This window comes from Barbus barbus, assembly GCF_936440315.1.
Source record: "Barbus barbus genome assembly, chromosome: 1".
Classification (NCBI taxonomy): Eukaryota; Metazoa; Chordata; class Actinopteri; order Cypriniformes; family Cyprinidae; genus Barbus; species Barbus barbus.
This window is the reverse complement of record NC_136729.1, coordinates 8,205,243-8,228,824: the sequence shown is the minus strand read 5'-3', so window position 1 is coordinate 8,228,824 and position 23,582 is coordinate 8,205,243. Positions and strand designations below refer to the sequence as shown.

Below are 23,582 nucleotides of genomic sequence, written 5' to 3'. Positions count from 1 at the left end.
ATTACCTCCTTAAAATAGCAAAAACTTCCTCAATCCTTCCAGCTGTTATGTTTGGTTTTGGATCTCAAATATCAGCAAAATGCAGCAACAAGAGAAGTCCGAAAGGATAGAAGTTTTCCATATAATAATTAGGTTTTTCCTTTAAGCTAGCATGGGTACAGCCTATATTTGAGAAGCATTAATGACATGCTTTGCGATTGCTGGGCTTCAAAATTACCAAAAATTGCAGTCCTTCATAAAATACAGGGGAAGGAAGAATGTCTAGACGCTTTGTCCTTGTGCGTATCAGTGGGATATGTAATATGAGGTTTAAATTCAATAGCTTGTTAGGTGCTACACCCAGGATGTCAGGAGTATCTGGAGCATCTCGCTGACTCAACAGGCATGTTCATCGGATTGAAGGGTTTGGGTGCGGCTTTTGTGCAACATAATCTTGAAAAAACTATGATTTAATGCTTGAAGTACAACTATATGTCACTATATACACTCATGGTTTTTTATTATTGGCCTACAAAGGCCTATATAGAGGCTATGGCACTGGCGCTTTTACTAATCAGCTGAACTCCGTATGAAGAATTCATTGCTATGAGACAGTAACAGTATATTGAGGTTCATGAGACCACTGCCCACTGGAAACGTGTTATCAAAAAGCGCTGAAACAGTTAAGCTTACTGTCACTTATTCACTCCCTACATTGGTCAATCCAGTTCCGCAGTCAACAACACGTCGAGTGTGACGTAACATGGTGAACACCAACATTTTCCAGAACTTGCAAATATTGGGGAACATTATATTGTGTAACAGTAAATGTCTGAGTCAGAGACTGTTTTGCTGGCTCATTAGCAGGGTTTTCTACAGTTAAGAACTATTAGTCTAAATTATTACTATTTTTAAATCCATCAAACAAAAAGGTGTACTTTTTATACAGCATATGCAGTATCTTTATATATTGGGTTGTTTAGTTGGGAAATATGTTCTAGTTTGGCTTGAGCAAAGTTCATTTTTACCAGTCTTTTACAATCCCAGATTTTTTTCAGAAGCTTTTATTGCGTTCATTATGACTAAAGGAAAAGAACAGAATGTGAAATCATACTCATATGCTCAGTGTGCAGCTAGAAGATGATATGGTGTTAACAAAGCATTTTATATGGTTCAAAATCAGCATAACATAACAGGCCAGATTTCAACACTTGTTTGTAATAACTATAAATAGAAATACTGAAGGTGTGAACTTTTAATAAACATAATTGATGTAATGTATTCCGAGAAAAAAAAAGTCAAATTTGTGCGTTTATATTTCACAATTCTGGCTTTATTTCTCAGAATTGCGACTTTATGTCTCAGAATTATGACTTTTTAACTCGAAATTACGGTTTAACTCACGCAATTATGAGAAAAAAGTCATAATTGTGAGATAAAAAGTCACAATTACCTTTTTATTTTTTTATTCAGTGGCTTCCATAAATCATCTCATTATATTGTTCTCATTATATAGGGCAGCACCTTCCATAATGGCCCAAGAAATTAGAAAATAATTACATTTCATAAAACCACATTGTGTTAATCATTGTCAATTTTGAATGAATCACCAATACTTTTATGGTTTCACTGATTAATAATAAATCTTAAAAGTGTAATTATACTCATTGTGTATGACATATACTTTTTTTTTTTTTTTGCAAAGATATGGATTATGGGCTGCTTTTAAAGTTTTACTCATTTACACTGAATTTTTACTTATAGATCTTTACTGGTGTTTTTTGCAATAAAAAAGTCACACAAAAGAACTAGCCTGAGATGATAACGGGTAGACCATTATCTATGAGCCACTAAACTTTCTATTAGACAAAAGCCTATTATTAAATATGTGGATCTTGAAGAACAGCAATGTTGTTCTTATGTCATATTGGAAATCCCTGACCAGCATGTGGATTCTGACAGTGTTTCAATCCACGTTATAATTTAAAGGGATAGTTTAGACAAAAATGAAAATTCTCTCATCATTTACTCATGCCTCATGCTATGACTAATCAGTATGATGTTCTGGCTAGTCATCTCTAACACTAGCCATTGCCTTGGAGCCTAAATGCATAAACATGCCACAACTATAAGACTATCACTATATATTTTTTATATGTCACTGTGTACTTTCATCAAACAGGTAAAAAAACCATCTGCAAGGTGAATATTAACTGCAAACAGACAATCAAATGGACTTTTTCGCACTGCAGATCATTTTAATCCAAACACAAAGTGCAGATATGGTTTTTCAGTGCCTGATACCAGTAGCCTACCAATATCTGAAGAGCAGAGTGACCGGTGGCTAATTTGACCAGTGTCGGGGGTAAAACATTAACGGCAGCAATTACCAGGCCTTTGGCTCCCTTTGCAGGCATTTGTAACAACATGTAATGCTGAAAAAGACAATAGACACCATCACAAAATCTGTTATGGTTTTACTGGTTACAATGTGACTTGTATTGGCTTTAATGGAAACTGTAATGGACCCTGTGGGTCTCTACTGGTAATTGGTCACCTTCTATTGGAGGCTTGTTAATTGCTTTATTGGCATAACTGTAAATTATACAATATTGCCAAAGCTTAGTATACATCTACAAAAAGATTAAATAATAATAATAATAATAATATAAGAACAATAATAATAATTAACTGAACATCACATTAATATAATGGAATATTATAACATCACTATAATATAATAATATAAGTCACTATACTTTCCATTAAAAGTAACCAGTTACTTTTTTTTAGCAAGTAACGCAATATTGTAATGCATTACTTTTAAAAGTAACTTTCCCCAACACTGAATATGAAGTGCAAATAAAACTGCTGAAGGATGAAGGAGATATATTCAATTGTTGTGTTCATATGAATGCATAAGCCGTTTTCTTTCTTGAAAACATGAAACACACAATACTTTAAAACGAGCTGAGGAATATGTGAATAAGAGACAAACCGAAACCACAGAAAGCCATAACGATAATAGAACATTGTTAGTTCTAGGTAGGACATCTAGTGGTGAACATATGAAGCTACAGGTGAAAAGCCATATTTTCAAAACAGTATAGATACAGATAGATCAGAGTCTGAGAGCAATTGGGTTGCTAAAAGAGATTTGATAATCATGTTGTTTACAACATCAAACTTGCAGGATTTCCATACCTCATTTTATACAATTCGATTTTGTCCACATATTTAGAGCAGAAATATATTTCTTAAAAAGTTTATTTATTTATTTTAATTTGACTCAATTATCTAAATGTGTTTTTGTTTTTGTTGCTTTTTTATTTATTTTCATGAAGTTAAATCTTTCTCTTTTTCTTTTAAATCATTTTCTTTTCTTGCCTTTTGGTCTGCATCTGTATTCTTCACGCTCAAACACTGAGAGTGAGACCATCTCGACAGGCCATTTGAACCTGTTGTGTTTGTTGATGAGCAGGGGCCTGTACCATGAAGCTGGATTAGCTGGTTAGCCAGATAAATTTCAGTTTAGTTTGCACCAATCCTGGGTTTTAGATACCATGAAAGTGGCTTGGTTTTTAGCTGTGTTCATTGCCATAGTAACTTACACTCCATGGCTAACCTGCTCCAGGTCAGGTTATGTTCTGAGTTAGAGATCGCAAACTAAAATTGGACCAATCAGATGTGAGCAAACTGACACGTGTCTGACACAAAAAAGTCACTCCCCCAGTTTATCTTGCTCCAAATTAAAGGTCACTAGTACTAAGAAAATTGTCTGACTTTAATGATAATAACTTAGAATTACACACAAGCAATTTCAGTTTAAGTTATTATAAATCATTTATTTTAAGTGAATGTTAATATATACAGATCGTATGCCATATAAATAAGTTGTAGAATCAATAGATACTGCTTTAAAAATGACTACATGTGACCTTATGTTCGAGTCTCTATTACTTTCCATATAAACTAATTTAACAAGTTTCACTTGTGACTGCACTGATAAAGCAAGATCATTTCTTTTATTTGTTCTCTTTCATGAACAAGTACATTTTTCATTGTAAATGCATTTAAATTATTCATCTTCTTCAATCTCTTAACCTTTAGCAAAACCTTTAACCTTTAACCAAGGCTCATGATTGGCTGACACACATTCATGTGCATGCACTCCACAAACTCAGGATCAAAGCCGACAAAGAAAGTTGATGATCACTATCATGTACCAATAAATTGAATTGAATTGAATTTATTTATTTGATCAGGGACAATGCACAAAAAAAACATTAGTCTAAAAAAGAAGAGATGTCATGTGCCAGGTTATAGCAAAAAATGCTAATTTCCACCCGCAGTCCCTGGACAGGTTGATATTATACTTACACAAATTCATAAAATATATACAAAATAATACATGGAAGCATCACTTAAAGCCGGATTGGAGTGGTTTTGTTTTGTCAACTCGAAACTAATCCTGTAACTCTGAATTTGTTCATCTTCCATCATGGTATTGGCCCCCAAGTGCTTAATGGCTGAATTGTTGACATTTTTCAAAAAGTACTTGCTTCTGGATTATCTCCTGCTCTTTTCTCATCTTCTCTTTCTTTGAAGTGACCTTTTTTTTTCTGCCGGTTTATAAAACTCTCTCTTCCTGCTGACTAACAGAGGACAGCCGGCTGATGTTGTTGGCAACTTTAAGCTTTTATAAGACATGTTTTTTATACACGTATAATTTTCACAGTGTTCGTCTCCATCCAAACAAGCTTTGCTTATGCAGGTGGTGGAATTTCATATTCAGTCTTTTTCTCCTTCCTTTTTGTTCTCTTTTCTTGTCTCAATTCCTCCACCATTATGATTTCTGCACCATCTCTCTCTTGCTTTTCAGGACTTTCATCTTCTATCTTTCTCTCTTTCTTTGTCTGTTCCATTGTCTTGTTATTTTCTGCATGTTTTCTGTGGTGGAGTTGCATCTTCTGGAATTTTCCTCTTCATTTTGTTTCATTTTTTTTCTATTCCCTTCATCCAGCTTTACAGGTAACTTGTATGATGTGTGTCTCTATCCATGCACATTTTATAGCTGAATGGTCTGTTTTTGTCTTTCTACTCCCTTGCCCTTCTAGTGGACGGTCCTGCTCTATGTCAGAAGGGAAATTGAGATGTTTAGGTGCCACTTGGCTCTGCCACATTAGAGATGGATGACAGTATCTCCTCCTCGTGAGATGCTAAGGTACCTCTGAACCATCAGCGGTTGTTCTACTTTAGTGGAGGAACATGGTAAAAATTTCACCTCAGGTGGGGTTTGCTGTTCAGGTTCCTCGAACTGAACCAGCAATGGCTCTGGAACAGTGGAGAAAGATTTTTCCACCTCATGCAGGTAGAGGAAGTAGAGGTACCACATCAATAGCAATATTTTTACTCCAGCAACTGAAATTTAGTATGCAGGTTCTACTTGAATCATCAGTGGTTCTGCCACAGTGGAGAAATGAGGCAATATATCATCAACATCAACATTTAGACAACATTTTTATCTGACATCTACATTTTATCTTTATCTACTCATGGCAGACAATTGTGCTGCATGAGAATGAAATAAATGAAACCCTATTGACATTTTGGGAAGCAGTGACCTTACAAATACATTTAGTTGGATATGCAAGTTGCTTATTTTGATAAAACTATTAAGTTTAAGTGCAAGTTTTAGTGTAGATATGTTTAAGCTATGTAATGAAGTTTTGTCCTACCGTCAGGACCAGACGGTATTTCACCTGCCTGTCTAAAAGTCTTCAGCCAAACACAAGAACAGTCCCCCCCCCAGGCCATATCCCACCTGAACAACACATAACACACCCCAGTATCTGTAAACAACTCATCAAACCTTCATCCGTACATAGGACATATGCACATTCACAGTTCTGTCTATGGACATTTGTTCTTTTCTGTATATTTGTATTTTTATTACTGTTGTTATTTATCATTTATTGTCTATTCTCTTCATTATTTGTGTTCTTTATCACCTTAATTATATGTTGTCTGCACTATGTTTGTACTGGAAGCTCCTAACACAAATTCCTTGTGTGTGTAAACACACTTGGCAATAAAGCTTTTTCTGATTCTGATTCATATTTCAACCCAAAATATGTTTTATATTTGCAGTAATATTGAGAAATAATTACAATTTAAAATAAATCTTTATGACATTTAAATAGATTTTTTTTTAATTCTTTGAAATTTCAGATGAACTTTATAACTTTATAACAAATCTTTTGTAACGTTATAAATGTCATTAATGTAACTTTTGATCAATTTATTGTGTCCTTGACAAAAAATTATTTTTTTCAAAACAAACAAAAAACAGAACCTCTCTGCGTATAATATGTGAAAACAATTCACAGCAAACACTTAAATCTGCCTCAGTATTCAAATGACATCCAAATGCAACACTGACATTGAGTTTGTGTGCTCAGAAACATTATCTAGGTGAAAACACAGTGAAACAAAAATCTTAAAAGACTTTCCAATATTAAAATGACAATACCAAACCAACGATACAGTCAAAGGCATATATGAAGGTCATTTAAGCAAACAAATAGGATGCATAGGCTACTTCAGCTTGAACTAACTCAAAAATGCAGAAACAGAAATCTGCTGCAACTGAAAAGTTAAGTCTAATTACATACAGAGCAGATTGTGTTCTCTTTGTACGGTTCATGAAGTGCCACTAGGGGGCAGCGGATGGCTGTTAATGGCCTGCGGATCTCGAGACATCCGGACTCTTCTCAGCTCCTTGCAATATCGCAAATATTTACACAGTAATCTGGACGCTGAATCAGTGCCTTTAAAGAATGCTTTGGACAGTTGCCACTTATTTCCCGTAAGGCTGCTCGAGCGCTTGCTCTGCTTTGCAGCTGACTCTTCCTCCTATAATTGTGACAAGCTTTGATCGTGTTTTTGTTCGTAAGAGGGGGGTTCTCTGAGATGCTACCGTGACGTATGCGGCTCTCCGCCAATCACAATCCTCAGATCAAACATAACCGAGCAGCACTTGTCAGTGAGGACTGAGGAGGAAAAAAAACCACCGCGAAATGCAGGTCCTTTTCCCAGCGGCGGTGAAATAAACCGAAAACGTTTCATATATAGATTCTTGTGCTCCTTTGAAGGATTATATCACCATTTCTGCCTCCTGAATTTTTTTTTTTATCTCCCTTCGCGTTTCGTGTTATTTTAAGGATGTCTGTGGCGGGGTTTAAGAAGCAGCTGCACAAAGCGAGTCAGGTGAGGAGACGCCCGCGTTACGCTGTTTATCTTATAATACCCAAGTTCTGAGGGTCTTAACAGGTGGATGTGGAGAAAAAGCTGTCTGATGGGGTTCTGTGTTTCTAGAGGCCCGCCAGAGAGCCGCTTGACTTCCCATCTCGATATTTGTATCAACTTTGTTACATTTGTATCAGCGCCTTTGTTCATAAATCTCCGCTCACTGTGACTTAAGTTCACGTAACCGTGCGTTTTTATTTTTATTTTTTTATTTTTTTTTAAATGTTGCAAATTCTTCCTCGTCTTGCTGTTGTGAGGCCTGCTTAAATGAAACTGGTAATTGTAATCATGAATTGATGTTAAGCGATATTGTTATGTTGTCACGTGTGGCAAACCGTTTTGACATTATTCCATAAAACTTGTTTATTAATGTGTTACTAGTGACTGATATTTATTCAGTGAGTTTCTTGGACTTATTCAGCACATGCTAGAAGTGATTCCTTCGTACTAGTTATATTATTCAATAGTGACATTTTATAGTAAATATCTATTATAAATATGTAAGTCTTCTGTTTGTAGATATCACCTGTCCTGATTTGAGTTTTTAGATGCATTCCAGCTAAAAAACATATTTCCTAAGAATGCTTTGCTAACCCCCATTACATTATGAAATAAAACAATAAGCCCCAAGAAGCCGTGGTTTACAGTGAATTTATAACAGCTAAGGGGCTGTAAACCACGGCTTCACGGGGCTTATTGCTTTTATAAAACGGTTATTCCATATATGTAGTAAGGTTTCACAAAATAAAATGGAGTAAATAAAGTGTAATGATATTAATAAAAACATTATTCTTCCACCAAACAATGCAGTTCCTCAGAAACAGTTGTGGTTCCATCAAAGTGGTTGCCGAGCAAAAATGTGTATGTTTTACAACAGCTCCGAACTTGGCTCAACCAATCAGAATCAAGGACCGGAACTCTCCGTTTTATAAACGTTATTTTTGAATGTTCTGTGGAACATTCCATTTTAGAATTTTGCAAACATTATGGGAACGTTACTTTTGAATGTGCTCTGAACATTCTGAAAGTAATAACAATGTTAGATGAAACGTTGCAGACATATCATATTCATATTCCTGTATTTCTTCCTCAATACCTACATTTCACTGCTGGTTATACTCTGTATAATTGTGTATGTGACATAAAAATCTTGAATCTTGAATCATAGACGATATATAAATAACGTTTTTGTGCTAACGTTTTGAGAACATTATTAAGACCAGATAACTCTGAGTAAACATTGTATTAACATTACTGGAATAACTTTTGAGAGAACCTTGCCAGAGCATTAGCCAAACAAGTGCATTTTCCATTTATTACTAGTAATTTTTCTAATGTTATTTTCTAATGATTTTTCGTTGAGCATTAAAACTAGTTTTTGCTTTGTTACTAGTAACAATTGGATCAACAGTGCAAACAAAGAGGTGAAAACGAACAAAACAACAGCTTTGATGGGATGTGGCAGTACACAAAATCCAGTTAACAACCACTGCATAGTCCCCACTCAAAAAAAATTTCAATCCATTATCATTAGATGTACATCACAATATGGAATAAAAAAAAAATTAATCACCACTGCAGTTTCACTTTAAACTTTAATACCATTATGCAAATACTGTTTACATTGTTAGTGGTATTTTTTAACATCATAGGCAAAATACAATATGTCATCACTTAATGTTGTAGAGTTAATGAATGATGCCCATCTATTTTGCCAAAGAAATCCCAGTTTAACAGCTGGACAAAACCCCAACAGTAGGCACATTCATACTGTAATTGTTCGACAGTTCCACTTCTGTGTTAGTAACCTTCTTTGTTTGGCCGTTCAGAGTTTAACATCCTCTTCTTTCAATAAAGACATTCAGTGGAAGCGTAGGATGTGTTTGTTTGGAAGAACTGTCCAGTCGCTCTTTGCCTGATTAATGTTTTGCCATGTCTCAGGTAGTAGGTGGTTCTGCATCATTACACTTTAATGATTTAGCTTCAGCTGTACACTTCAAATTATAGTGGTCTGATAGTTTACTGTAATTCATGTAATTTACAACTGCAGTCATCAGAGACTGTAAAATAAGATTTAATGCATAACTCTGCACAATCTGCATAGTGAATAATTATCCCAACTTGATCTGAAATCTGTAGTGTATGGCACAAAAACTGAGACCAAGAATCATATTAGTGTTACATTTATGAACTAATTTGTTTTACATCTACTGAAGAAGGCTTGTTTGTGTAAAACTCATTGGCATATTGCTAAAGTTGAAATTGAAATTGATTTGTTGCTATGCAGTTTCTAAGGTGTTATGAGGGATTTTAAAGTGTTGATTTGGTGTCTCTATGACTTTCTGGTCTCTATATGGCTCAGGTCATTCCTTTTTGGCCACTAGTTTTATGTTTTAGCAATTAAAAAAATGATATTGTCCCAAAGTGTAAATGATTTTCATATGTGTGGTTTGGTTTCCGCGGGTCTTAAATTACCCTTCCACAAATTAAGGCCATAAAATATTATCCCATAATCTAGATGATAGTAATTCCAGTCAAACTGAACAAAACCAAAAATGTATTTTTTTATATTCTCATATATTTATATTTTGACATGTAGCCTCACCAAAGCCTATCTCCTAGTGTGGCAGTTGTTTTTCATTTTATTGTTTTGTACCCACCCCATGCTGTGCTCACTAGAAGGTCTGCAGTTAGTTTTTAAAACAAATATTATGGTAGTACACTTGTTTTAATGGATATTTTCCATTGTCTATCTAAATGGCTCAACAATGTTTTGTTTAAAATTTTTATTTGCTCTGTTGACATTTCCATGGACACTAAGGCAATCTGATTGTTTTTTTGCTCATTTTGCAACTTATTTTCATTTAAAGTGACAAAGTGCATTTTAAATGAACATTTTAAGATTTCATGAGTAAGCCTAATCAGATGTGTTATTTTACACTGAGTCAAGTCATGAGATCACATGACTGACCTCAATACTCACTTTAAAACAGGAACCCTACACAGTAAATTTTGCAGTGTTAAAATGAACTCTTTGAGTTAATTTTAACACTCGGCCCGAGTGTATTTGGTCCCTCTCAGAATTGGTGATAAATTGACTCTCGTTGTAGTGTTACATTTTTAGAGTTAAATGAACTATTTTGAGAAAAAAATAACACTGTTCAACACTGAATAGTGTTACCAGAGTTTAACACTAGGGGAAATTAACTCTGTTCTGTGTTACCACAATTTAACTCTGCAAGAAAATTTACTCTAATTAGTGTTAATATTTCACTTATGTAGAGTTCATTTACATTTATAATAGCGAAAAATTCTCTAATTTTAAATCCCATTTGGTGTTTTAAAAACAGAACAGAAAACAAGATTAACGACGTCAAATTTATTACAATGCTTTTATGCTCAAGAAACACACAATTACATGCACAAAAATACATCACGTCTGCATGAAATGACAATACATCACTATATTCAGTACAGAAGCTGTTGAACCACCTAGCTAAGCAGCCTTGCTCTAACCTCAGCAATACAAGGACCTTCACTTTGCCAACATCTTTGTTGAACACAGTGGTCTGAATGAAAGTGTACATTTACATTTAGTCATTTGGCAGACGCTTTTATCCAAAGCGACTTACAATTGGGGAATACAAAAAGCGATTCATCTTGAAGAGGCAATCAGACAGAAGAAGTGCTCGTAACACCAAGTCTCAGTCATTGTTCAAATAAGTACAAGCTAGTAAGCGGAGAGAAAGATAGAGGGAAAGAGTTTAGGATGAAGTCAAGTACTGCCGAAAGAGATGAGTTTTCAGTTGTTGCTTGAAGATTGCCAGGGATCCGGCGTTCCGGATTGGGGTGGGAAGATTATTCCACCAGCCAGGAATGGTGAACGAGAATGTTCTGGAGAGTGATTTCGAGCCTCTCTGTGATGGCAAACCTGCAGGATCGAGCAGTCTTTGCAATGTGCTCTTTGAAGGTCAGCTGGTCATCAAAGATTATACCAAGATTTCTGACCGAAGTTGATGGGGTAATCATTGATGAGCCTAACTGAATCTCCTTCTGTCGGTGAGGGGACAGAAGGAGAAGATGGGAGTTAGAGCAGTGGATGTGGTTGATTGGAGGTCCTGTGGAGGTGAGAACTGGTTACTGATTGTTCTAGTTTTGTCAGTGAAAAAAAGAGGCAAAGTCGTCAGCGGTTATCAAAGTGGTGGGAGGTGGACAGAGGAGAGAATTAAATGTTCTGAAGAGATTACGCATGTCTGGAGTGCTGTTGATCTTGTTGTGGAAGTGTGAGGATTTGGCAGTGTGGACTTCAGTAGAGAAAGATGAAAGCATAGACTGATACCTACTCAGGTCCGACGGATCGTTTGATTTGCGCCATTTTTTTCTCTGCCACTCTGAGTTTGGTCCGATTCTCACGAAGAACATCGGATAACCAGGGTTTAGAAGGGGCAGCCCGTGCTGGCCTGGAGGAGAGAGGACAGATGTTGTCTAGACAAGAGGTTAAGGTAGAGCATAAAGTGTCAGTAGCTGCATTCACATCCAGAGAAGAGAAATTGCTAGGCGAGGGAAGAGAGGAGGATACTACAGAGGAAAGAAGGGAGGGGGAAAGGGAGCGTAGGTTGCGTCTGAAAGTAACCGGTAAGGGAAATGCGGCACCTGGGTAGCAAAATATAAAGTAAATGTAATGAAGAAATGGTCAGAGATATGTAGTGGTTGTATCAGAATGTTATCTGTAGAACAATTGCGTGTGTAAATTAAGTTGAGTTGGTTGCCTGATTTGTGCGTGCTAGTAGTGGTGAGGCGTTTGAGATCAAATTAAGCTAGGAGTGACTGGAAGTTTTTAGCATAAAGGCCTGTCTAGGTGAATGTTGAAATCGCCGAAGACTAAGAGTGGAGTGCCATCCTCCATGAAAGAGGACAGCAGTCCGTCCAGCTCATCTAGGAAGGTTGCTAGAATTTGGCCAGGGGGACGGCAGATTACCACAATCTGGAGTCTTATAGGAGCTGTTACAGTAATGGCATGATATTCAAATGAGTTGAGATTGCCTAGGGGAGAGTGGGTAGAGTATTTCCAATTGTTAGAAATGAGCAAACCAGTGCCCCCATCCCGGCCAACTTGCCTAGGGGTGTGAGAGAAAGAAATTGTTAGAGAGAGCAGCTGGGGTTGCCGAGTCTTCTGGACGAATCCAGGTCTCAGTCAAGCCCAGGATGCTGAGTGTGGAATGTAAGGAAAAAGCAGAAATGAAGTCGGCTTTGTTGACAGCTGACTGGCAACAAAGCAAAAGAAAGAGGTACAGTGGAAGATGTAGAGATAGGGCGCAGGGTCACGTAGCCTTCTGCGTGTGTTTTTAGAGCGAGGTTGAGAGAGAACCGGAATGGTTTGGAAACACGTGATAGACGTGGAAGGATAGAGGATAGGAAAGTGTGAGGGAAGATAAAAACGATACTTAAGTGTGTGCGCTCGGTGTCGTTGCTCGGTCAAAGTCGCGCAGGAAAAAGTTGTGTCTTTACACTCATTGGTCTTCACACGAGGAGGCTGAGCACGACGGCTGAACATCAAATAAATACAGTCTAAGAAACTAGAGTGAAAACAGCTGTGGCCGGCTTCTGATCAGCCCAGCCAATAAGGTTAAAAGGACTGCTAATAGCTCAAGACGAAACTAACACTTAGCACAATCACACAGGCTCGTTCTCAGCTGAGGCGCAAATTATTCTAATTACCAGTAAGTGCAATCAAACATAAAACCCCAAAGAAAATGCACAGTAGAAATAGGTAGGAAACAAACTATTCCTTCCTAGCAGCAAGTAAATAATTTAAACAACAGAATAGTACATCTTGTGTAGAATAGTGTTATAAGTGGTGCCAAAAACAAAGTGTGCCTTAAGACGTTTTGGAAACGACATGAGAGTGAGTAAATGACAGTTTTCATTTTTGGGTAAATTAACCCCATTAAACAGTTTGTCAAAGGCATCAAGAGAAGAGATTGACTTGAATGGAATGGCATGCTGATTGTTTTAGTATGGTTTCTGTTTTGATAATCAAATCTGATGTGAGACCAGTGAGGTGCTAATTCGGCGAGAGAAGGTGTCAATAAAAAGGTCCGTACACCATACTAATCAAGCAATAACAACTGTTTATTGTTGGTACACAGCTGATATCAATAATACTGATACTGATTATAAGTAAATGTATAAAATGATGACAATCAAACCAGAAACACATTCAAGAAAGATAATCATAAAACCAGTGCATAATACAAGGATGATCATGAATAAATGAATAAGATAATATTCGTGAATAATACACTAACTTGAGCACACACTAAAACCCTAAGCAAAAGTATTATAACCAATATACAACCTCAGAACTGTGCCATCATCTTCACTCTTCAAAAGACTGGGGAGCCCGTTTCAGTCACAGTGGAAGACCAACACCTGTCCGAGAAATGCCGATGCGAGCTTATCCCACGGCTGAGCTTCCACTGAAACTGAAAGAAACCCCATGTTTTATACTTCAAAATTAGGTGCGGGTTAAGAACACCCCTCCAAGTGAGAGAGAAAGCAAGTTGATCAGGCTCGATCCCCCTCTCAGTTGGGTGCACTTTGTGTCAATTTACAAAAGATGAACCATTACTCAGCAATATTTCTGAGGTTTCACTAAGTATATTGTGCCAGAAGTCTGCACCCAGTACATATCAACGTCGAGATGTAACCAAGTCCTAAACGCATTGTTCATTCTCAAGGAGATAATGATGTTTTGCATCAGTTCCATCCTTGAATATGATTTACACCAGTCTGCAACCTTGAGTGTATCCCCTAATAGACTTTCAGTCTCTAAATGTTCATCCGTTGAGCGTACCACAAAAAACAACCCATCTCTTACACGGATCAAAACTGAAGTACTGGTGAACTGAATAATTCTTCCCTGAGCCAGGAGACAGGGCTGAGCACTTCCAGCAATGTCTTGAAATGCCTCTCTGTATAGTTATGATTCCGGTGCTTCTTAAAAAGACAAAAATACAGAAAAAGGAGGAGAAAGTGTTTTAAAATCCAAGAGAAAAATACACCACCTGTATTATGGGCATGTGATCAAAACATTTCAAAGTTGTCAACAATGCATTAAAACTAAAACAAAAACAGTGTGATACTTGCGTAGCCATTTTTGAAGGTACAGGAACAAAGGCACAATTCCTCTGGCACGGTTTTCGTTCATCTTCCTTGGTGGTGATATACTGCAAAAATTATTATTTTTTTCATATAAAAATTATGTATCATATCGTTATCATACATATATATATATAGTTATTTATATGAAATATGACCCATTCTTTTCTTTAATGTCAGCTGTCAGAATATTGACAGTTTTTCTTTTTTCATCGAGAATCGATCAGACCAGCTTAATAAAAAAAATAAATAAAAAAAAAAATTTAAAAAGCAAAGCAAAAACTTAAATATTAAATATAATATATAAACAATAAAAATACTACTTCAAACAATACTTAATTTTAAACACTTACCTTATAAAGATCAAATTAATGTTGTGTTTTTAAGTAGATTTATGAATTTAACAGTCCCCCAAACGCATAAGTAATAAAAACTTATTGCCATCAATGTGGCTTCAGTAAAGATGCAATGGCGGCGTTCGACTAATTTGTCTTCACAGAACTTAATGCCGTTGGACACATTTAGTCTTTCGTGAGCTGAACAGTAGCAAATATAGAGTTTATATAACATTCCAACGGTTTACATAACATAATATAATTTATTCAGAGTTACGTATCGAACGTCATAGGAAATGCTATAAGACACTTCATTCCACAACAACATAACGGGCCATTCATTATACTTACATTCTAACATCAAAACTAAATACAGCTGAAAATCTAATTAAGTAAGATTACATTTAAACTTTATCATTAACCACATTGAGATGAAAAAGCACATTTCTCCAACATACTGAGTTTAAACCAAAGTTAAAAATAACTATAACTTATGCATTAATAGTAACAATTCTTAACCTCAAATATTAAACTTATGTTTTAACTAATTAATTAAGAGCTTACCTTTTGGCGCAAGGCAAAAGAAAATGGCGACGAAACAACTTTTGCTCTGGTCTTCGGGGTTGGCTTGAGGGGTGGAGCTTAAAGTAAAGTTAACAATGCAGAATTCAACTCTGATCACTTTCACCAACACTAGAGGGCATTTTTCACTATTTGTTGTTAAGTTAACTCCTTAAGAGTAAACGGAGAGTAACACTGCTTAATTAACACTGACGATTGTATTGTGTATAATTGGACACTTTCACTAGTTAAATAAATCATGATTCATGGCCGACTGTAACGATACTCTCCTTGAAGGAAGTCCAGGAAGCCAGATATAACAAAAAGGTTTTTTTTAATAAGAATCACAAACTCAGAACTAAGGTTACAACAATTCCAACAAAGGATGCTTTAGGGTGACTGGACAAAGACAAGAGGGAAACTGAGGACTTAAAAGGGAACCGGAACAAACGAGTAAACGAGATAATTAATGCAAAACAGGTGACAGAACTAAACGATGATTATCAATTAACTAAACCAGAACAGGAAGAACCAAATAAGGTCAAAAGGGCACTAAACAGAAACAGACACGTAACCGACCTTGTATAGTACATTTCTGCAAAGGCATCAGTAGCTGTTGACATTGCTGTTATTTATGTAGTACACGTTTACATTTATATTAGGGGTCGACCGATATGTGTTTTTCAGGGCCGATGCCGATACCGATTATTACAGATCAAGTAGACCGATAATGTAAATTTAATTGTCTTCATAATTCCATTGTAGAATTTAAGAAGACTGCAACTATTTTCATGAAACTATAACACTATAGCCTATTATAGGCACACTTAGTTTATATCCTTGAAATGTCTAAATTTTTGCCATCCTTATCTTGGCCTATGTGACACTTGAAATATCCGTTGGTTTTAATTTACAGTACAGTGCAAATGAAGGCATAAAACATTAATTTAATTAATCTTTTAATCAAATGAGAGGTAAACTTTATTTTTGGCAAACAAATGAGCTTACTATTAAAATTAAAACATGGAAGAAATAGCGTATTGTGTGATTATTGTCAACAAAAGTTGCTGTAATTGTTGTAGTTGCATTACGTATATGCTACTGCACCACAGTAATATATTCGGAAACCGAAACTTATAAAACCGAACTTATATTTTGACAGGTTGCCATGAGGACCTTTTAAGTTTCTATATATATTTGTATATATATGATATGATGCTAGATTTACTCAAGTGAAATGGTCAAATGCTCATGAAGTGACTCTCAGAGCAGTTCTGGGGATGTTGTTCATGTAATTATGTCCTCATTTAGTGAGACGGCAGATGCTGAAAACACCGCGAGCGTCACACGCTCTTCAGTATGTGTGCAGTAAATGAAACCGCGCGTCTGTGTCATTCATTAACAGAGACGTAGAACATGCAGGATTCATATTTAAATAGTGTTTTTGTGGCTTAATATTTACAGATACTAGTCCATAGCGTGAGTCGATTTAAGTGTACCCACCTACTTTTGATTAATTCATCCAAACTTTGACAAATTCCGTGACATTCCACGTTATACAGTAAATTCCATTATATGACTGCATTCCGCGATTCCGCCCGCGTTTTCTGATTCGCGAACATCATAGGTTATATTGAGTTATTTTGCAACTTCAGTGTAGTGGATTGTGATTTATTGCAACTTCAGCAACGTCTGCTGCTGCCTTACCTTTGAGAGAAAACTGATGCGTGATCACTAACGCAGCTCCAGTTGGCAAGCGCTTTCGGTCTGAGAGTGTCTTCAGTCTTCCACACTGATTGGTCGGACTCGTGACTCCCAACAAATCAGATGCGCGGTGGGCGGAGATTGCTCTAGGCTACAGAGTGTTGAGCTCCGACAGGCTACATCGGAGCCAAATAGCGCGTTTAAAAAATTAAATAATTTTATCGGCAAATCGGTTTTGAAAATGACCGATACCGATAATTATAAAAATGCTTAATATCGGCCAGGCCGATAATCGGTCGACCCCTAATTTATATGGTGCATTTAAACAGACTTTTAATGCAGTGATGCAGATGTACAACATGCATGAATGGGTGCCGTCAGAATGAGAGTCCAAACAGCTGATAAAAACAGCACAACAATCCACAAGTAGGCTAATTCACACCACTCTGAATGAAAAGCTGCATGTTTAATTTTTAGGTGAACTGTTCCTCTAACACAGACTCTCACAATATAGAAAGCTGTTGGTATATCGAATATAGTTCACTTATTAGACTTTAATGTAATTTGATTGGATGATTAGATATATCATCTTCTTTCTTGTTTATTCTAGCCCATAGTCTGTTTGCACACTTGCTGCTATACAATAAAGCCCTATGTTTTAGTCTGAACCTACAGTCTACAGATGACCAGTGCAGTAGTGCTGGTTATGAACACATTATTGAATATGGATGGAAGAAGCACATTTCAACCACCTACAGGTTTTTTGATAGTAGAAATGCAAGAGCATGCAAATGCATGAAATTAAATTCAGCATAGATGCTGCTCACTGTCAACCTGTTAGTTTGGAGGCATAAGCCAGCATTTAATTTATGGACATAAGCAGTGTTGAAAATTATATTTTTAATAATATTTTGGTTATTATAGGTTTTGTTCCCTGCATGCATAGGCATCCACACTGCCTTGGTTGGCTCTTCAATAGTCTATTTCTAATACAAAGTTCACTGGTTGTCATTAGTTGACATCATTGTTTAAATCTATGTATGGCTGTTAAGAGCTGGGCAGGCAAGAGCTTGTTTATAATCTTGTCCTATTTTTCCAAAGGCTCTATTCTCACTGTATGCAACAAATCACTGTGTGAATTAAATGCATCTGGTGTCAGTGGCTCTTTTTAAGACCGAGATTGCACAAGAAAGCTTAACTCTCAAGAATGAATACAGGAAATTTTAGGTGGGATTTTCCCACATAAGCAGCACACCAGGATCAGAGTAACTTAGTAACCAGATGTCAACATGAATCAGGACTAGGTGTGTGTGATAGCATGAGTTATGGGAACCCGGCAAAATGATTCATTGCTGTTTATACACGTTACTGTAAGTGCTAAGGGTTTTCTTTCTTTAAGGAAACCATTCTTTTTTACACATGCAAGTATTATACAGAAAAAAAGAAATAAAAAAATTTGATTCAAAGTTCCAGTATAGAAGGATGTTGGTACAATATACATACAGAGTTGTGAACACCAATTATTATAGGAGTTAATACAATTTGTGCGGGCTACAGTGACAAAACAAATGTTATTGTCTTTTATTTATCTTTTCATTGTCTATATTCTCAATAAATGTAATATAAATTGTGTCCAGCCGTGTTTAGTACAAGCCTTGAGTGAAATAGGTGACTTGTCAGACTTCCAATAAGGACAAATCATGGAAGCCTGTTTAGCAGGGGCATTAAATTGTAACCCTAGCTAAACTGTTTGGTGTTTATGAACATCATTCTTTGCGATAATGACTGCGGACACAAAGCATGGCAATACTTTATCAGTGAAGAACAATAGTGGCTGAAAACCTGATAAAGACCTTCAAACTTTAAGAAGGATCGTGTCCAAACAGAACTACTGCAAAAAAAAAAAACTCTCAGAAAACCTCCCTACTCCCTTTACTTTGTAGACCCTGTTTCCACTAAAGAACCTCACAAAGCCAACATCATGAAAGAGCTGCAAATGCTAAAATTTTAATTACAGACACCAGTGGGAAAATGCAAAAAAGATGGTGTCATTAAACCTGGTCAGTTGGAAACCACTATGGATAGTTTTGGAGAGAAGAGTGAGAAGCAGAATTCCTCCTCCAACATCTGAAGCAACTGGCAGATGTTTTGATAGACAACAGTCCACAGGAGACAATTCTGAAGTTGTATGAATCTATTCAGAAAAGGTTAGAAACTTGTAAATGGTGGCAAAACATCTTAATTATATTGCCTATATTTCAGCTGTTAACATTTTGTCCAAATCTTGTTTTGGCTCCTTACATTATGCATAATACTATAACTGTATGATTCATTCCACTGTTTTGTTTAAGGTTCATTTCACAATTTGGAACAGATAGACTGATTTTACAGAAAATCTGGTGGCCGCTTCTTTATGCTTTTATGCATTTTGCAGATACTTTTATCTAGAGCAAATTCTAGGTAAATGTTTTATCTGTTCATGCATTTCCTGAAATTAAACCCATGACAATGGCATTGCTACTGCCAATTTCTGCAGTTTGAACAGTTTGAGCCTTAAGCCCAAATATACTTTTTTTTCAAAAATATACTCTATTTTATAGCATGCATGACCACAGGTGCTTGAGAAATGATTAATCTTTAAATGATATCCTTAAAGTATTCTTTGGGCTTAATGGTATGTAATGGCCTTTTCATGATTAATTGGCATGCATTTTTTTTAAAAAGGTTTTGAATAGAAATATATTTGAAACATTTTTTAAATTAAAATAATTGTATTAAAAATTACTTTATTTGGCATTGAAAACTGACTGAGCAAAAAGATTGTAACTTTATGTTTCTAGGGGTCAAACAGCAGTTATTTTTCTCCAAACATAATTGCAAAGAAAGAAAAAAAATGGTTTCAGGATCACCCTAGATATGCTTTGTTTTCTTGAATTTGGTAATTTGTCTCTGTATGCAGCAGCAGACCCCAAAACTGCATATTACAGAGAGTAATGTTAAACCAAAGCATAATATATTTTCAGCACAAATTAAAATCAGAAACCAACTGTGAAATCAGGGCCTCACGCTATGAAGAGAACACACAGATCTCTGGCTGGCAGAGAATGTGCGATTTATGTGAAAACAGCAGTTCCTCTTCACAGAAATGAGACTAACCGGCAGATGTTTACACAAGACTCCAGCTCACGTACAGCCACATTTATTATTTATTATTTGCTATCGATTGGAGCACCCACTGCTGGAGAGGAACATCACTGTAACGAGGCTGATCTCTGTTTATTACTCACATTAGCGAGTACTCCCACTGTCAGTTGGCACAGTAATGGTTTTACTGCAGATGGTTGGGAGATTAGATTAGATTATATTCAACTTTATTGTCACTGTGCAGAGTACAAGTACAGAGCCAATGAAATGCAGTCTTATGGGAGCAGACGCTTACTAGAGTTATTCCAGTGCACACAGGAATGTAAACCACTTAAATGGGCCGCAGTCTTCAGCTCTTCAGTCTGGTATCATCACGAGCATAAGAAGACTTGTTTTTTTAAAACTGGGGACTGTATGACTGAATCTCAATTTGCATTTTAGGATTAGTGCATCCCAGATGTTTTTATTTGGTTTTTCAAATGTTATCTTCCATAATCTTTTTGTCTGATTGTGCTCTCTCTCATTCAGGAAGTTCTGATTGGACAGAGCCGTAATATTAATTATTTATGTGAAACACTATTGTTGAAATGTTGCTGCCACTCCCACAGGAAATATTTGATGAGAGTCCTTTATCTGTCTGTTGATATCTATCTATCTATCTATCTATCTATCTATCTATCTATCTATCTATCTATCTATCTATCTATCTATCTATCTATCTATCTATCTATCTATCTATCTATCTATCTATCTGTTTGAGGGTCGGTTGGTCTGTCTGTCTGTCGGTCGATCCGTCTGTCGGTCTGTCTGTCTGTCGGTCGGTCTGTCTGTCGGTCGATCTGTCTGTCGGTCTGTCTGTCGGTCGATCTGTCTATCTATCTATCTATCTATCTATCTATCTATCTATCTATCTATCTATCTATCTATCTATCTATCTATCTATCTATCTATCTGTTTGAGGGTCGGTCGGTCGGTCTGTCTGTCGGTCGGTCGGTCGGTCTGTCTGTCTGTCTGTCGGTCGATCCGTCTGTCGGTCTGTCTGTCTGTCTGTCTGTCTGTCTATCTATCTATCTATCTATCTATCTATCTATCTATCTATCTATCTGTTTGAGGGTCGGTCGGTCGGTCGGTCTGTCTGTCTGTCGGTCGATCCGTCTGTCTGTCTGTCGGTCGGTCTGTCTGTCTGTCGGTCTGTCTGTCGGTCGATCCGTCTGTCTGTCTGTCGGTCGGTCGGTCTGTCTGTCTGTCGGTCTGTCTGTCGGTCGATCCGTCTGTCTGTCTGTCGGTCGGTCGATCTGTCGGTCGGTCGGTCTGTCTGTTGGTCGGTCTGTCGGTCTGTCTGACGGTTTGACTGTCTGTCTAGGTAGATATATACTATACAAAAGTAGTATTTAAATATACAGTTTAAGATGGTTCACTATGCTTTTTGTCTTGGACGCCCTGGTGATGTAAAAAAAGTGTTTCACTTCAAGCACCCTGATGTAACCAATGTTACTTCACTCTCTCAGATGGCAGTTATATGAACTTTTCCACCCGAGGGGAAGAGACCTTCTCAACGTTTCACTCTGCCAGGCAGGCTAAGTGACTATTAACTGTGATGTTAAAACCTCGTCCTTTCCTGAGGTGCTGCGCCTGATAGATGGGTTCATTTCAAGTTTTTGGCTTTCTATCTCGTACAGAAATTTCCTGGCATCAGAAGCGAAGGTTAAGAGAATGAAACAAAACAGGCTTTCCTCAGAGAGGGCAGAATTTTCTCATATTAAGAGTTTTGATTGGATTTCTGTTAATAGAGAGGCAAATGTCAAAACTCATCTTCCAATTTCTTCATAGTTTGTTTATGATGGAGGTCTCATTGAAAGGTCTTGCATCACGTATTAGTTACCACAGAAAATTATGCTATAATTAATCTAAAACATGAAAAAACAATGCCTATTTTACATGAACTGTCAACTATTCTGCTAGTAGTGGCTAGTAGTTTAATATGTATGTATTTATTTAAGCATTATTGCATTTAAAATGAGATTCAGCTTCTCTGAGAGTGTTTTGCAGGCTGATAATATGCTCTATTTTAGTATACTAAAAATCAGCATGATTAGACGTCAAATTATCTCTTTTAAAGCACTGCTTGTGTACAAATCTACCACTGCAATGTTCCTGTAATTATTTTGAATCCACAGCTTTATGTATGAGGTGCTGTGAAACCAAAGATTTTTTAGATTTTTTACAACTCTTTTGTTTTAGACCATCCACAAATGTTAAATCTTAAAATAAAATGTTAGGGTTAACACTGCATCTTTCTGGGGGGGGCATGTTAAATTGATCAGAAGTTACATTTATAATGTTACACAAGATCTCCATTTCAAATAAATTAATTATGAACGTGTGGTTGTGCACATCTAGTTTTTGCTACATGTTGATTTCAGTGTGAAATGTGTTGAACAAAAGTCACGCAATTCTGTTTTGATGATCAGTCATCTCTGGTACTTGTGGGCGTCCCTGCTAGTTGGTATGTTATTCTGGAACAGGTGACATTTAGGAGTGTGTGTAGAGCGTTCCTGTTTTTGTGACCTTTTATTGAAACTTACTGCATTGATGAATCAGTTCTTGAAAAGCTAGAATAGGAAACCGATCCCACCCATGAAAAAAAACACACACTGTTGTTGTTGTTATTTTTATTGTTTTGTTGATTTTTACCCGCAAAGGAAAGGGTCTCGTCGGTCAGAACTGTTCCATTGATCATGCCGCATTGTTTCTATTCTCTTGGGAGGAAGAAGGTCAGAGTGCTTGTGCTGTGAAACTCTTTCACAAGCCGCTGTATTTTTACTCCGGCACCCTGCAGGAAATTACACTTCTGAGAGAACATCTTTTCTCAGATGTTTGATGTACGGACCTGTCCAGTGAAGTACAGTTTTCTTCATTCAACTACTTTGCCTTGGATTTGTTTCATTTAAAGATGACATTAAAGGATTAGTTCACTTTTAAAAAAACTTTTGCTGATAATTTACTCCCCCCATGTCATCCAAGATGTCCATGTCTTTCTTTCTTTAGTCGAAAAGAAATTAAGGTTTTTGATGAAAACATTTCTCCATATAATGGACTTCATTGGGACCCAAACGGTTCAAGGTCCAAATGACAGTTTCAGTGCAGCTTCAAAGGGCTTTAAACGATACCAGACGATGAATAAGGGTCTTATCTAGCGAAACGATCGGTCATTTAAAAAATAAATAAAAAAGTTTAAGTTTTATAAGCACAAATGCTCGCCTTGCTCTGTTCTGTGATGCGCGTTCGTGACGTCACGTAATACGCAATTACGTGGAAAAGGTCACGGTTGAGGTAGGCGGAAGTACCGAGTCAGTAGGCTTTTTAATATTAAAACACCCAGGATACGCA

At 36.6% G+C, this 23,582-nt stretch overlaps 1 protein-coding gene across 1 annotated transcript in view; it reads left to right on the top strand.

Annotated features, from left to right (window-relative positions):
* The first annotated feature begins 6,994 nt into the window (after positions 1 to 6,994).
* LOC306858371 (endophilin-A3-like) overlaps positions 6,995 to 23,582 on the top strand; it is a 43,962-nt gene continuing 27,374 nt past the window's right edge. Inside the window, exon 1 of the mRNA XM_079398881.1 lies at positions 6,995 to 7,248. Within this exon, the coding sequence (XP_079255007.1) occupies positions 7,204 to 7,248 (45 nt within the window). The 5' untranslated portion in view covers positions 6,995 to 7,203. The remainder of the gene's footprint in view (positions 7,249 to 23,582) is intronic.